Below are 12175 nucleotides of genomic sequence, written 5' to 3' on the forward strand. Positions count from 1 at the left end.
GTGCAGGTTTCGTGCTAGGACCGTTGTTCTTGGCAGTGAGAATAACCTGTGCTCTGTCTCACAGGCCGTGGTTCCAGAACAGTGTCAGGGTGCCCCTGCCGCCTCGGAGGGGGCGCTTCTGCGTCGCTTGCCGAAGCTCTTGAAACGCATGAGGAAGATGTGCCTGGTGCTCATGAAGGGAAGCCCCCTACCCTGCCTCGTGGAGGGCCTCGACCAGTTCACCGGTGGGTGCGCACCCAGGACAAGGGGGCTTTGCTCTCCGCTATCCTCAGTGGCCTGGGAGGGTTGGAATGAGATACCTGTGTCCTTCTGTGACATCTTAAATAGCGTTGAGCAGGTAATTAAGCAGGTGGGTTAAAAACCATCCGAGCCCAGACACAGGAGCCAGCTGAGACGCCACAGGTGGTCACCTTGTCCTCCTCCCGTGCACACCGGTGCAGTGTTAGGCCGTTCTCTACAGCAGTCCTGTCCATGTCAGCTCTTGCTGGCTGGGGACACGAGTAAAGGGTTTCCTAGAGTCTTGAGGCTGTCCCCACCTCTCAAAATGTTGTCTCTCTTGGGTTAAAGGAAGAGGGAGGTTTGTCCACAGTCCACTTCTTTTTTCCTTCACTTCAGAGAGGTGTAGCAGTCTCGTTTCCCTGTTCGTGCTGTACAGCAGTGGCTGGGAAAGGGAATCCCGACCTTAAAAGATCATTTGGGCCCTTGGCAGCCTTTCAGCACTTCCCCCACCTCAACCCACCCCCCAGCCGCAGTGAGCGTGCGGTCAGGGTGAAGCTGGTCCTTCTTCAGTGAGGCTGCAGTCTGATCTCAGGGAGATATTTTTTTTTTAAAAAAACTTGTTAGAATAATAGCCTATTATCCATTGCTCAGGATGCCCTGCCTGCATTGTTCAGGGGTCAGCTGTACCACATCTTTGGTGGCTTAAACAATAGGAATTTATTTTCTCACAATTCTGGTGCTAAATGTCCCAAGATGAAAGTGTCAGCAGGGTTGGTTTTTTCTGAGGCTCTCTCCTTGGCTTGTAGATGCCTTTTCTGTGTCCTCATCTCCTCTTCTGTTAAGGATGCCAGTCAGATTGGATTAGGACTCACCCATAAAGCCTCATTTTATCTTTTATTTTTTTTTTAACTTTTAAAAAAGATATATTTATCTTTATTTGGTTGCACCAGGTCTTAGTTGCGGCTCGCCGGCTCCTTAGTTGCAGCATGCGGACTTCTTAGTTGCGGCATGCATGTGGGATCTAGTTCCCTGACCAGGGATTGAACCCATGCCCCCTGCATTGGGAGCGTGGAGTCTTAGCCACTGGACCGCCAGGGAAGTCCCGGCCTCATTTTTATCTTAATTGGCTCTTTAAAGGCCCCATGTCTAAATACAGTCACATTCTGAGGTATTGGGGGTTAGGACTTCAATGTGAGCTTGGGAGGCCACGCAGTCAGATTATAACACTGCCTGTGGCAGGTTGGCGGCACCCTGGTGTTCTGGGTGCCGGTGGGTGCTCAGGAAGTCAGTGCGATGCTGGAGAACGAATTTGGGCTTCGGAGTTGGTTCAGCCAGGGTTCAAATCCTGGCTTCAAGTCTGCTCTTTACCTGAATGGCCTTTAGAAGATGACTAGACTTCTCTGAGCCTCTTTGAGTGGCTACAAATAAGTTCTTCTGGAGCTTTGCAGATTAAAAGAACGTTTTCCAAGTACCAGGTACAGCGTAGGAGCTCAATACATGTTGTATGTATTGGAAATTTACCTCAAGTTTTTAAAATTCTTAGTGTAAATCACTGCACATAATCCATGTTCAATAAGTGTTTTTTGCTTGATTGGTTATGAAACCCCTGAATTTAAAAAAAAAATAGAATACCTACTTTATTTGGGTTGTGTGTTGTTAAGAGATAAGAAGCACCATGTGTTTTGATTTTTCCGTTATCATGCATCTTGATCAGTTTAATCATTGAGAATTTACCAAATGCTAGGGACTATGTTAGCTATAAAGATGAATGACACCTGGTCTTCGTTTTTGACCGGTCCTTGGTCTTGGGTAATTTGAGCACATTAAGAATTCCTGGGGATTTCCATGTTTCCCCCTTGTCTTCCCTGCAGGTGAAGTAATTTCCTCTGTGAGTGAGCTGCAGAGGTTAAAGGTGGAGCCCTCCGCAGAGAAGGAGAAGCAGCGCTCAGAAGCCAAGCACATTCTCATGCAGAAGCAGCGAGCTTTAGCAGACCTCTTTAAACACCTTGCAAAAACCGGTAAGGTCCTCGATGGAAACCCAGTGAAGTGTACTCACCTGATTTTAGGAAGACAAATAACATGGGTGATTTGGGGGAAGTTTGTAGAGACAGCTGAGATGGTGGGAAACATAAGGTGGAAGGCAAGGTTTGAAATGTGCGAGTCCCGGTCAACACACACGAAAATCCTATGATGGTTTACCATTTGTGACTCAGGTAGTTTCACAGTTTTGTAATGAGGTTTCTCAGAAACCATGTTTTTTATTTTCATCACCGTATGTTGTACAGCACCCGCCCTTCCAACGTGCATAGGGAGCAACGCTTTTCAAACTAACTTGTGTATGAATCACCTGGGGAATCTTGCTAAAGTGCAGAAGGTTTCTGTTTCAGTAGGTGTGGGGCAGGACCTGAGAGTAAGCTTTCTAGCAAGCTCCTGGGCGATGCTGTTCCTAGGACCTGACTTTGAGTAGCAATGGCATTGAGGGGTTCCTGGCACACCTGTTCTCTCCTGAGTTTCTTTATTTAACCACCTGCTATTTATTTCCTAGGTTTGTCATATCGCAAAGGTCTTTCCTGGGCCCGTTCAAAAAACCCTCAAGAGATGCTTCATCTTCACCCGTTGGATCTCCAGAGCACATTGTCTATAGTCAGCAGCACTCAGGAGGCTGATTCTAGGTTTGTGTTTTTAATTATAAATGGAGCAAGTCAGCTAAGCCTCCGTGGCCTCATTTGCCAAAGTGGCGAGAGGAGTACTTCTGTCCTAGTGTTGCCATAAAATTAGCATTTAGAAAAGTGCCTGGCTCAGGACTGGCAGGTGGCGAGCACCCAGTGTTAATTTTCTTTTCTTTTTTTTTTAACCTTCTTTTCTTTCATTAGAAAAAGGTAAGGGATGAATTCGAAATATTGGGTGGTTTGGGCTCTGTTGGGGATCTGGTGGGGTAAGGAAGACAAGGGGCCACTTTGAGTGTTTAAAGCAAGTGTCAGTGGTTAGTTAGTAATTGTTGATTTTCTTCTTTCCATTCCTCTTTCCTCCTTGTATTCATGTCTCCCATCATTTTTTTTGGTCCTTTGATTTTTCCTGAGGTCTGCTCAATTGATTTGAATGTACAGGTGAAAATCTGTGAGAGAAGGGCCATGTTTTTAGCTATTCCATATACATAAACCTAAGTTCCCATATGTTCTTGAATTTGAGAGCCTATAGACTTTGGAGGCAGATGGAGCTCCCTCTGTGTTAGTAACTGGTTGGAAATGAGCTGAGTACAGCATACATGTGTGTTTTCTTTGCTCAGTGGCCCTCTGAAGTGCTTTAAATTTGAGTTCAACACAACACTGTAAAAAGTAGAAATTTTACATAAACATTCTGGATTTTCAGTTTTTCGGGAAAATTTGGCCAAGTGTGCTTGCCTTCCCATGTAGTCGAAAGTTGACTAGAGTGCCCTCCTTCTGGTAGGACACATGCTCTCAGGTTCACTGTGGTCAGTAACGGTCCCTGTTGCTTCTCAGCTGTCATCGCCAGGGATCATTTTGTGCTTGGCTGTCCTTAACCATGTATGTTATCTGCGTGGCCCCTGTAGGCATCAGAATTTATGATCCCTAGCCTCCACTGCCAAGATAGTCATAACATTTTTGTTAAGGAAGCCATATTGTCATAGTTTATTTTCCCACTCTACTTTCAGTGCTAAGTATGTAACACATCCTTTGTATAAAGGACTGATGAGTGCCTGACTGAATGGGTCCTCACAGAAATAAATCTGTTCAGACTCTTGGCTTCTGGTTGCAGCTAAATGGACCAGTCTCTGACTCCTCGGGATCTAGGGTGGAGATAGTGGTTTTAATTAAGAAAATCATGTTGATTTCTTTCCCAGGCTGCTTACAGAAATCTCGTCTTCGTGGGAGGGGTGCCAGAAGTATTTTTATCGCTCTCTTGCACGGCACGCCAGGCTTAGTGCAGTCCTGGCAGCTCCCGCCAAGGTAGGATGATAGAGCCTTGGGATTGCAGGGGCTCAAGGACTCCAGTTCTGTTCATCCAGGGCAGCGTCCTCAGACCTGGTCCAGTGATCACAGCCCATTACTGGAAGTGACTGAACTTTTTGCAGTCATTAAACTTATAATATAAATCAACGTAATTTTGTGCTCAATCAGAGAGCATTTTATAATAAGTTCTGTTATTCAACATTTGCTAGCAGGACCAAATCCTTAAGAAAAGTTACGGAGGAAAAACTTCAAATGGAGAATGCCACCCTCAGATCTTTTCCCCCTGTGAACTGAGAAAAGATCACTGATACCCAATTTTGATGTTAAACTAGTTCCTGTTCATGGAACTTCAGTGGAAGCGTAATTTGAGATGCACTGCTCCCAGAGGTGGACATGTCACCTCTAGAGGGCAGCGCACCCAGGCCCCACCCCACCCCACGCCGCCCCCGCCCAGCAGGGCTCCCCTCCAGGAGCGTGGGACCCAGCACTTCCCAGCGGCCCCTCAGCATGCTCTCTCCTCCCCCTGCCAGGAGATGGGCGTGGGCCACATGGAGCGGTGTAAAGGGTTCTCGGCGCATCTGATGAAGGTGCTCATCCGACAGCGGCGCTCCCTGACCACGCTGACTGAGCAGTGGGTCCTCCTCAGGTATCGCTGACCGGCCGCGTTTGCAGTGCGAATCGAGAGTATTGTGTGCAGCTCAGAGTTGCTGCACATGCTGCTCCCAGCTATGCAGTGAGGTCTGAGGTCCGAAGGGGCAGGTGGGGTCTGCCTTGGCTTGGCCCCTCGCTTTGGGTGGTAATGCCTCTGCCCCCTGGTTTTGGCAGCACCTCGGGGGGATGGTTCGAGGCCGAGTCAGACGGTAAAAATGTTCACGGCGGAACCACACCTGGGTCTGGAATGAGGGCGTCCGTGGTTGGCAGTCCGTGTGGGCCGAGGGCAGGGTTGCTCTCCTGGCGTCGGGTGGCCCAGACTCTGGGCACAGATCAGGTGTGAGCCGGCTTTTTGGATCCCAGAGTTGCAATCTGCTGAGCCGTGCACTGGTGCTCCTCAGTGGAAATGGGCACTTAACAGATGAGGACGGGAAGCCTGTCATCATCTGCTGAGTGGATCCTTGGCTGACAGGTAGTATTTCTAGACTGTAATGACTTCAGCTCTTTTCTTCTCCGCTCATAGGAGTTTCATCTAGCAAAGTCTACTGCATTTACTAGATTTTTTTTTAGAAAATAGTGGTTGAAATTACTGTGGTGCTGTGACTGTTGGATGTGAGAGGGCTGTAAGGGGCAGGCAATAGGCAGTGAGCACCGATGCTTCTGCTACACTGAAGGATGTGTTTAAGTACTTTGGAAGGCGTTTGAACAGACTTTTTACTTACCTGGGGAATCCTCTCTTCTTGATTATGTGGAAAAGCCCAAGCTTCGTTCAGAAATCAGTGAATTTACCGTTACAGACAGTGCGGTGACACAGTTTAAGGTGCCGTGTGTCATCCCCACGGGTTTGTTTCTCTGCACAGGAACCTCCTCAGTTGTGTGCAGGAGATTGACAGCAGGCTCAGGGGGCCGCCCGTCTACCCCGTGGCCTTCCCCCCTCAAGACGGGGTGCAGCAGTGGACAGAGAGGCTGCAGCACCTGGCCATGCAGAGCCAGATCCTGCTTGAGCAGCTCTCCTGGCTCCTCCAGTGCTGCCCCAGTGCAGGGCCAGCTGCAGGCCAAGGTGATGCCCAGGCACAGGGTCAGCCTTCTGCCCCCTCCCTGGAAGGACCAGAGCTCACCAAGGGGCAGCTTTCTGGAGCAGTGCTGGACCTGACCCCGTCAGATCTGAGCTACCCATCCCCAGTTCCTGGAAGGCAGCTGCCCTCTGGTTGCCGGATGCGGAAACAGGACCAGCTTTGGCAACAGTCAACTGTGAGATTAACAGAGATGCTGAAAGCCATTAAAACAGTGAAAGCTGATGTTGACAAAATTAGGCAGCAATCTTGTGAGACACTCTTTCATTCTTGGTGAGTGTGCCTACGTCTTTGCTCTGCCTCTGTGTGTGCGGCGCTTGGTCAGGGTTTAGTAATGGGATGAAATGATGGAAGGGGGCGTCATGCTTCAGTCCTCGGTTTTCCAGTGGACCCTCATAGCGCTTTGTGGCATACGTCTAGCTGTAAATCTTTAGATGCAATGAGTTTTAGTGGTTGGAGGGAGGGAGGGAGGGTGTGTGTGTGTGTGTGTGTGTTTGTGTTAGCACCTTCCTTTCAACATTATGGCATTTCTGTTGTTGCAGGAAAGATTTTGAAGTTTGCTCTTCTGGGCTGAGTTGCCTGTCCCAGGTGTCAGCTCATTTGCAAGGCCTAGAGTCCTTGTTCATTCTTCCAGGGGTAGAGGGTGAGCAAATAGACCCACAAATGGCATTAGTCGAGAGCCTGGAATATGTAAGAAGAGAGATCAATAAAGCCACAGATGACTTCGCTACTTGGAAGACACATCTGCTTACCCCAGGCAGCCAAGGAGGTGAGGACTATTGTTCAGTAAGGGAGTAAAAGCCCAGTGTAGGAACGACATCTTATAGATTTAAGTCCAGATTGTCCTAAAGACACATTGTGTTTTGTTCTAGATGTATCTGTCCAGGGTTCCAAGGCAGGGAGGTATGGTTGGAACACATAGCTCTTAACTTTTGTTGCCTCTTTTGTTTGAGAACCTTGCCTCTGGATTGCCATCACGTTGCGTACTTTATAGCACATGAGTAAGTAGACAGCACAGGCTCACTGGCTGTTTCAGAAAGTTCTTCCTTAGACTGGAAAGCTGCTGGCTAATGTTCGGACTAGGCTGGTGTTCATATATTCCATCTTAGCTATTTTCATATTTTTGGCATTCTTTTAGCAAAATTGTTTTAATACAAGACAATAACCTTATAGGTTTACCTAGGCCGGGAATGTGTCTCTTTCTTCTTTGTACCCAGCACAGCTTGACAGTGGCTCAACCATAGCAGGTGTTTACAAGGTGGCTGTTTGTTAAAATGACAAATGAGGATTGTTAATGATTTCCAGAGGCACTGAAACAAATGACTTGAGTTTTTAAAAATTTGTTCTGCACCATGTTACTTTACTAGGAAACCAAATGCTGGATGAAGGGTTTGTGGAGGATTTTTCAGAGCAAATGGAAACTGCCATCCGGGCCATCCTTTGTGCCATCCAGAACTTAGCAGAAAGAAATAGTAAAAAAACAGAGGAGAACACTCACCAAACAAGACCACAAGAAGATGGTATGTCTGAGATCAGGAAAATACTAGTTTCTTATTTGATTTAATTTTTATTTTGATGATCTATTTTTGTGGCTCAATATTTAAGGCCAGATGTTGGAAATGATTATTGGATGAATGGAGATGAAAAGAGTTTGTTTTCTGTTATTTACCATGTCATTCTTTTCCATGAATGAAAGAGGCAGCAGGCTTTGAGAGACTGCAGTCAGGACATCTAACAAAACTCTTAGAGGATGACTTCTGGGCCGATGTGAGCACTTTGCATGTGCAGAAAATAATTTCCGCTGTCTCTGAGCTCTTGGAGAGGCTGAAATCGTCTGGCGAGGATGGCACAGCAGCGAAGCACACGGTAACCAGTGGTTCCTTACAGGCTTCTTGCTGTCCAGGTGGGCTGAGCAGAGGCAGAGGGGGTTTCACCTCGCTCCATGTGGTGGTCCCAAAATCCCAGGCCTCCTCGGCAAAATCACTAGGTATCTCTTGATGTCTTTATTCATGTAAACCTCACTGACAAACTTTGCAAAGCTTAGGGCTTGCTGGCTAAGGATTACAGTTGTAAGACGCATAGGTGCAAACATACTGCCAATCCAGAATATCCATTATCTTGGGGTTCTTTCACATCCTGATCACATATTCCTGGGTGTTTGGTGTTAATGGTGGACGTTGCCGCCATAACTAAGGCTTAATGGCCGTACTATGCAAACACCTGTCCCTTCACAATAAGCCAGAAGAGGATGACGTTATCATCTCCATAAGTCCAGAGAAGCAACTTATTTTTGAGGACTTGTGTGTTATTCTGTAGTATCGCCTCCAGTGCCAACTTTGATTCCCAAGAGAATTTGTATGTAAACATATTTTTTAAACACCAGACAACCTTGTTAACTAACTGAGACTTAAGTGACTAAGAATTTAAAGTGTAGTGTTGTGAGGGTTTGTGTAAACAAGGAAGAGATCTCAGTGAGCAGGTGTTATGTACGTGTGTGTAAATAAAATGTACCATTAGTGACCTTTACTACATTCACAAGGTGGTACAACCACCGTCACTGCCTAGTCACCCCAGAGGAGACCTGGTGTGAGCAGCCCTTCTGATCTGTTTTGCCCCCAGTTCTTCGCCCAGTCCTGCCGCTTGTTGGTGCGCCTGGTGCCCATGCTCTCCAGGTACTCTGACCTCGTCCTCTTCTTCCTGACCGTGTCTTTGGCAACTCACCGCAGCACTGCAAAGCTGCTCTCTGTGCTTGCCCAGATCTTTACGGAGCTTGCCCAGAAGGTAAGGACTGTTTACGTGGAGCACCATGGGGAAGCAGGTACCCATGTATTCCATACCCATTAGTGTTTGGTTTGATGGGATTTTATTTTGGGCCTTCACAAATAGCAGGAGGTGATTTGCTCTCTCTGTGGATTTTTTTAATATATATATATATATATATATATATTTTTTTTTTTTTTTTATGTTTTTGTAGGTGGAAAGCATTCTCTCAAAGGTATTAAGACAATTACAAAATACAATTTTTTTTCCCCTGGCTGCACAGCTTGTGGGATCTTAGTTCCCTGACCAGGGGTTGAACCCAGGCCCTCGGCAGTGAAGCGTAGAGTCCTAACCACTGGACCACCAGGGAATTCCCACTCTCCCTGTGGATTTTTTACCGCGTTGTCTGGCCTCCTTTTACTAAGCCTTTTTCCACTAAAGGTTTGGAACCTGCAGGTCCCTCACTGGGGAGCTCCCTCGACTCCAGAGTCTGTCTAAAGGCTGCTGCTTTCTGTTCACACCCTTCTTTCCTGGTCTCCAATTTCAAATCTTCTTCTGATAACTCTGAGCTAGACTTGTGCAACATGAATCCTTAAGGCTGTTAAGTTTTCGGTCGTTTATACTGACGCATGCTGAAATGGTAACGGGGCTCTTAATGTTAGGAGGGGCGTCTTTAATAGGGAAGTCATTCATTCATTCAGCCATGTACCCAGTGCTGTGAAAATTACTGAAGTTATAGAGATTGTAGACCCTACCCTTGGAATTCAGGAGCAGCAGTCAGAACTAACAGGCCCAGCCTGGCGTGGTAAGTCCAGTCACAAGGGTATCCAGTTCTGGGACTCAGAGTGAGTGAGTGACTTAGCTTCAGTTTCCTCATTTTACAAATGAGATTTGCATTTTTGTGAGAATCACCTTAACTAAGTATATAGTTCTTTGTTTTTGTTTTTGTCCCTAGTATTTTAAGATCTTTTCTGAATCTAAGTATAGTATAGGTGAGATGCACTTGAGGAAGATAGGAACTTACAAACTGAAGGTGAGGTCTAGGCTTCTTGTAAACAGTCAAGAGTTTTTAGTTCTGAGTATCTGGAATACTGGAAATGGTTAAAAAAAAAAAAAAAATGGGAGCAAGCCCGTGCCTTGTATCTAGAGGATAAATACGTACATTTGTTGAGTAATGGATAAATGAATGCCTCTCAGATTTGCCCCCTCTATCTGATGGGCACTGAGCCAGTCTTACATCCCATCACTTCTTGGAGGAAACACTGCCTGTAGAAGACAGTGGCAGGACAGTGTATGTTGAGGGCGCCCTGAGATTTGGGTTAGCTACGTTTGTCCACTTGCACCATTTCTCTTGTCTGACAAGTTCTAGAATGACTGTGGGCTGTCAGACCTGTGTGTGTTTGGGGGTAGCAGTGTAGGGTAGAAGTGGTTTTGATGAAAGCAAAGTGTTGGGAGCTCAGTGGCTGTCCCAGCTGCAGCCACTGTAGTAACGTGACCTGCATACGGACATCCTGAATCTCCTTCCTTTATGGTTGATTCTGCCTGCATCTAAACATATTTCTTTAAAATAGTGTATCTCACTGTCTTAACCAAAATGTATTCTTCAATCGACTTTCTAAGAATACATGTCCTGAAGGTGAGTTTGCCTTTCCATTCATTTAAATGTCCGAATTGTGTTCCTCTCCTCTCTGAGGAGTGCTGAGGGAACTTGAAAGTAGGTTAGAACACAGTGCTAAGATAATAGATTTAGGGGAATTCCCTGGTGGTCCAGGACTCCGAGCTTCCACTGCAGTGGGGACACAGGTTCAATCCCTGGTCGGGGAACTAAGATCCCACATGGTACATGGCGAGGCCAAAAAAAAAAAAAAAAAAAAAAAAAGATAATAGATCTTGGTTGTGATTAAAGCACTTAATCCATAGGAAGCTAATTCTGTGTAACTAAGTCACAATCAGTGTTTGCTGGTCTTGGAACTTGGTCTTGTTAGTTGACAGCTTGTTTGTAGTACATTCTCATCCTTAGATTGGCAAATATCTTGATAGCTTGTACTTTCTCTGACAAAATTTCTGATTGAGAGCCATGATTTTCTTCTTTTTCTGTTCACTTTTGTCCCACACACTAGTAGTTGATATTTGGTTTTGGGCTATTTTCTGACATGAAATACAGTTTTATTAACTCTTCACAAGTCTTGCTATGTCTGACCTTGTTCTTAACTCTAGACCCCATGCCATGCTGGGTGCCAGGGTGCCAGGTGCCTTGGCAGCAAACAGCCCAGGCCAGATACAGCACGTTCCCTGAGAGTGACGGATTTACTTCAAGAGCTGAAGGGGAGGGCATGTTTGTTTGTATTGTAGTTAACATGACTTTATGTGAGGAGCATCACACAAAATTTTCTTCAATGAAAGGAAATGAAATCTCTCACTTGTAGCATCTGCTTTCAAGTTGCTGTATCTCCGGGGCTACATGTCTTCTCCTCTCTTTCCTTGCAGGTTTACTAATTTGAGAAGTAAAGAAGGACAAAACCCCTTTGGGATTTAGACACTGAGAGTTTCTGTGCCGCACCCTGCCCCATAACTTGCTGCTTAAATACCGTCCTAATGTATACCTCATTCAAATTTTTGTCTTGGCAAATGACAAGTTACTACACGCCAGAGGCCTCCACAAAGTCTCAAAACCTTGTATATTAAATCTGATGTCAAGCTTTGAAACTGCATAATAACTGTTGTCACCAACAAAAGTCTACTGTACTTCAGATTTAAAATACTGAGCTAGAAAAGAATTAACCATTTATTTATAGTATTTTCTCCTGCAGCAGGACCGGAAATCCCTTCTTTGTTGCTTTTTTTTAACCTAACTTTCACTCTTTTTATTTTTGAGGGATTTTGCTTGCCCAAAGAATTTATGGAAGATTCAGCGGGAGAGGGAGCGACTGAGTTCCATGACTACGAGGGAGGTGGGATTGGAGAAGGCGAGGGCGTGAAGGATGTGAGTGACCAGATAGAAAATGAAGAACAGGTACGTTTTCACAGGCATGAAATATGTATATAGTTTACAGAAGCTCACTCCTTTTTCACTATTTAAATTACACATATAAATGGTTTTCCTACTAGGTTAATGGTTTTCAAGCTGTGATCTAGGCACCTAAGAATACTGGAGCTTAGTGAGTGGATGTAAATCAAAAGCTTAAAGACCACAGAAAGGAACTTTTGTAGCATAGTCATTGGTTGTAGGTATAATTTGGGAGGGAAATGATTTAAAAATTTTTTATTTTAAATGGGAAAACTTTTGCTGATGACTTTTAAGAGAGCATTTTTGGTTCATTTAGGGATAAAAAGCTTGGCTATTTTAAGTGATAATTGCATTAAACAACAATGCCAGTGTTTTGCTGTTAATAGGTTTTATCGTTATATGTCTTTAAGACATGGTGAAATTTTTAAAATCTATATCCTTTTTTATTTGGAATCAAGAATGCTTTTGAAATATTTAGATGCTTTGGACTAAGA

The 12175-nt window shown here is 45.3% G+C and overlaps 1 protein-coding gene across 2 annotated transcripts in view; it reads left to right on the top strand.

Moving 5' to 3' along the window:
• Positions 1 to 12175, top strand: part of MDN1 (midasin AAA ATPase 1) — a 156733-nt gene that overhangs the window by 120145 nt on the left and 24413 nt on the right. For both annotated transcript variants that reach the window (XM_068551457.1, XM_068551458.1), the window contains exons 74-84: positions 65 to 224; positions 2091 to 2237; positions 2765 to 2891; positions 4082 to 4187; positions 4721 to 4836; positions 5702 to 6187; positions 6457 to 6683; positions 7282 to 7434; positions 7611 to 7780; positions 8534 to 8695; positions 11550 to 11687. In XM_068551457.1, the coding sequence (XP_068407558.1) occupies positions 65 to 224; positions 2091 to 2237; positions 2765 to 2891; positions 4082 to 4187; positions 4721 to 4836; positions 5702 to 6187; positions 6457 to 6683; positions 7282 to 7434; positions 7611 to 7780; positions 8534 to 8695; positions 11550 to 11687 (1992 nt within the window). The remainder of the gene's footprint in view (positions 1 to 64; positions 225 to 2090; positions 2238 to 2764; positions 2892 to 4081; positions 4188 to 4720; positions 4837 to 5701; positions 6188 to 6456; positions 6684 to 7281; positions 7435 to 7610; positions 7781 to 8533; positions 8696 to 11549; positions 11688 to 12175) is intronic.

This window comes from Eschrichtius robustus, chromosome 9 (genome assembly GCF_028021215.1).
Source record: "Eschrichtius robustus isolate mEscRob2 chromosome 9, mEscRob2.pri, whole genome shotgun sequence".
NCBI lineage: Eukaryota > Metazoa > Chordata > Mammalia > Artiodactyla > Eschrichtiidae > Eschrichtius > Eschrichtius robustus.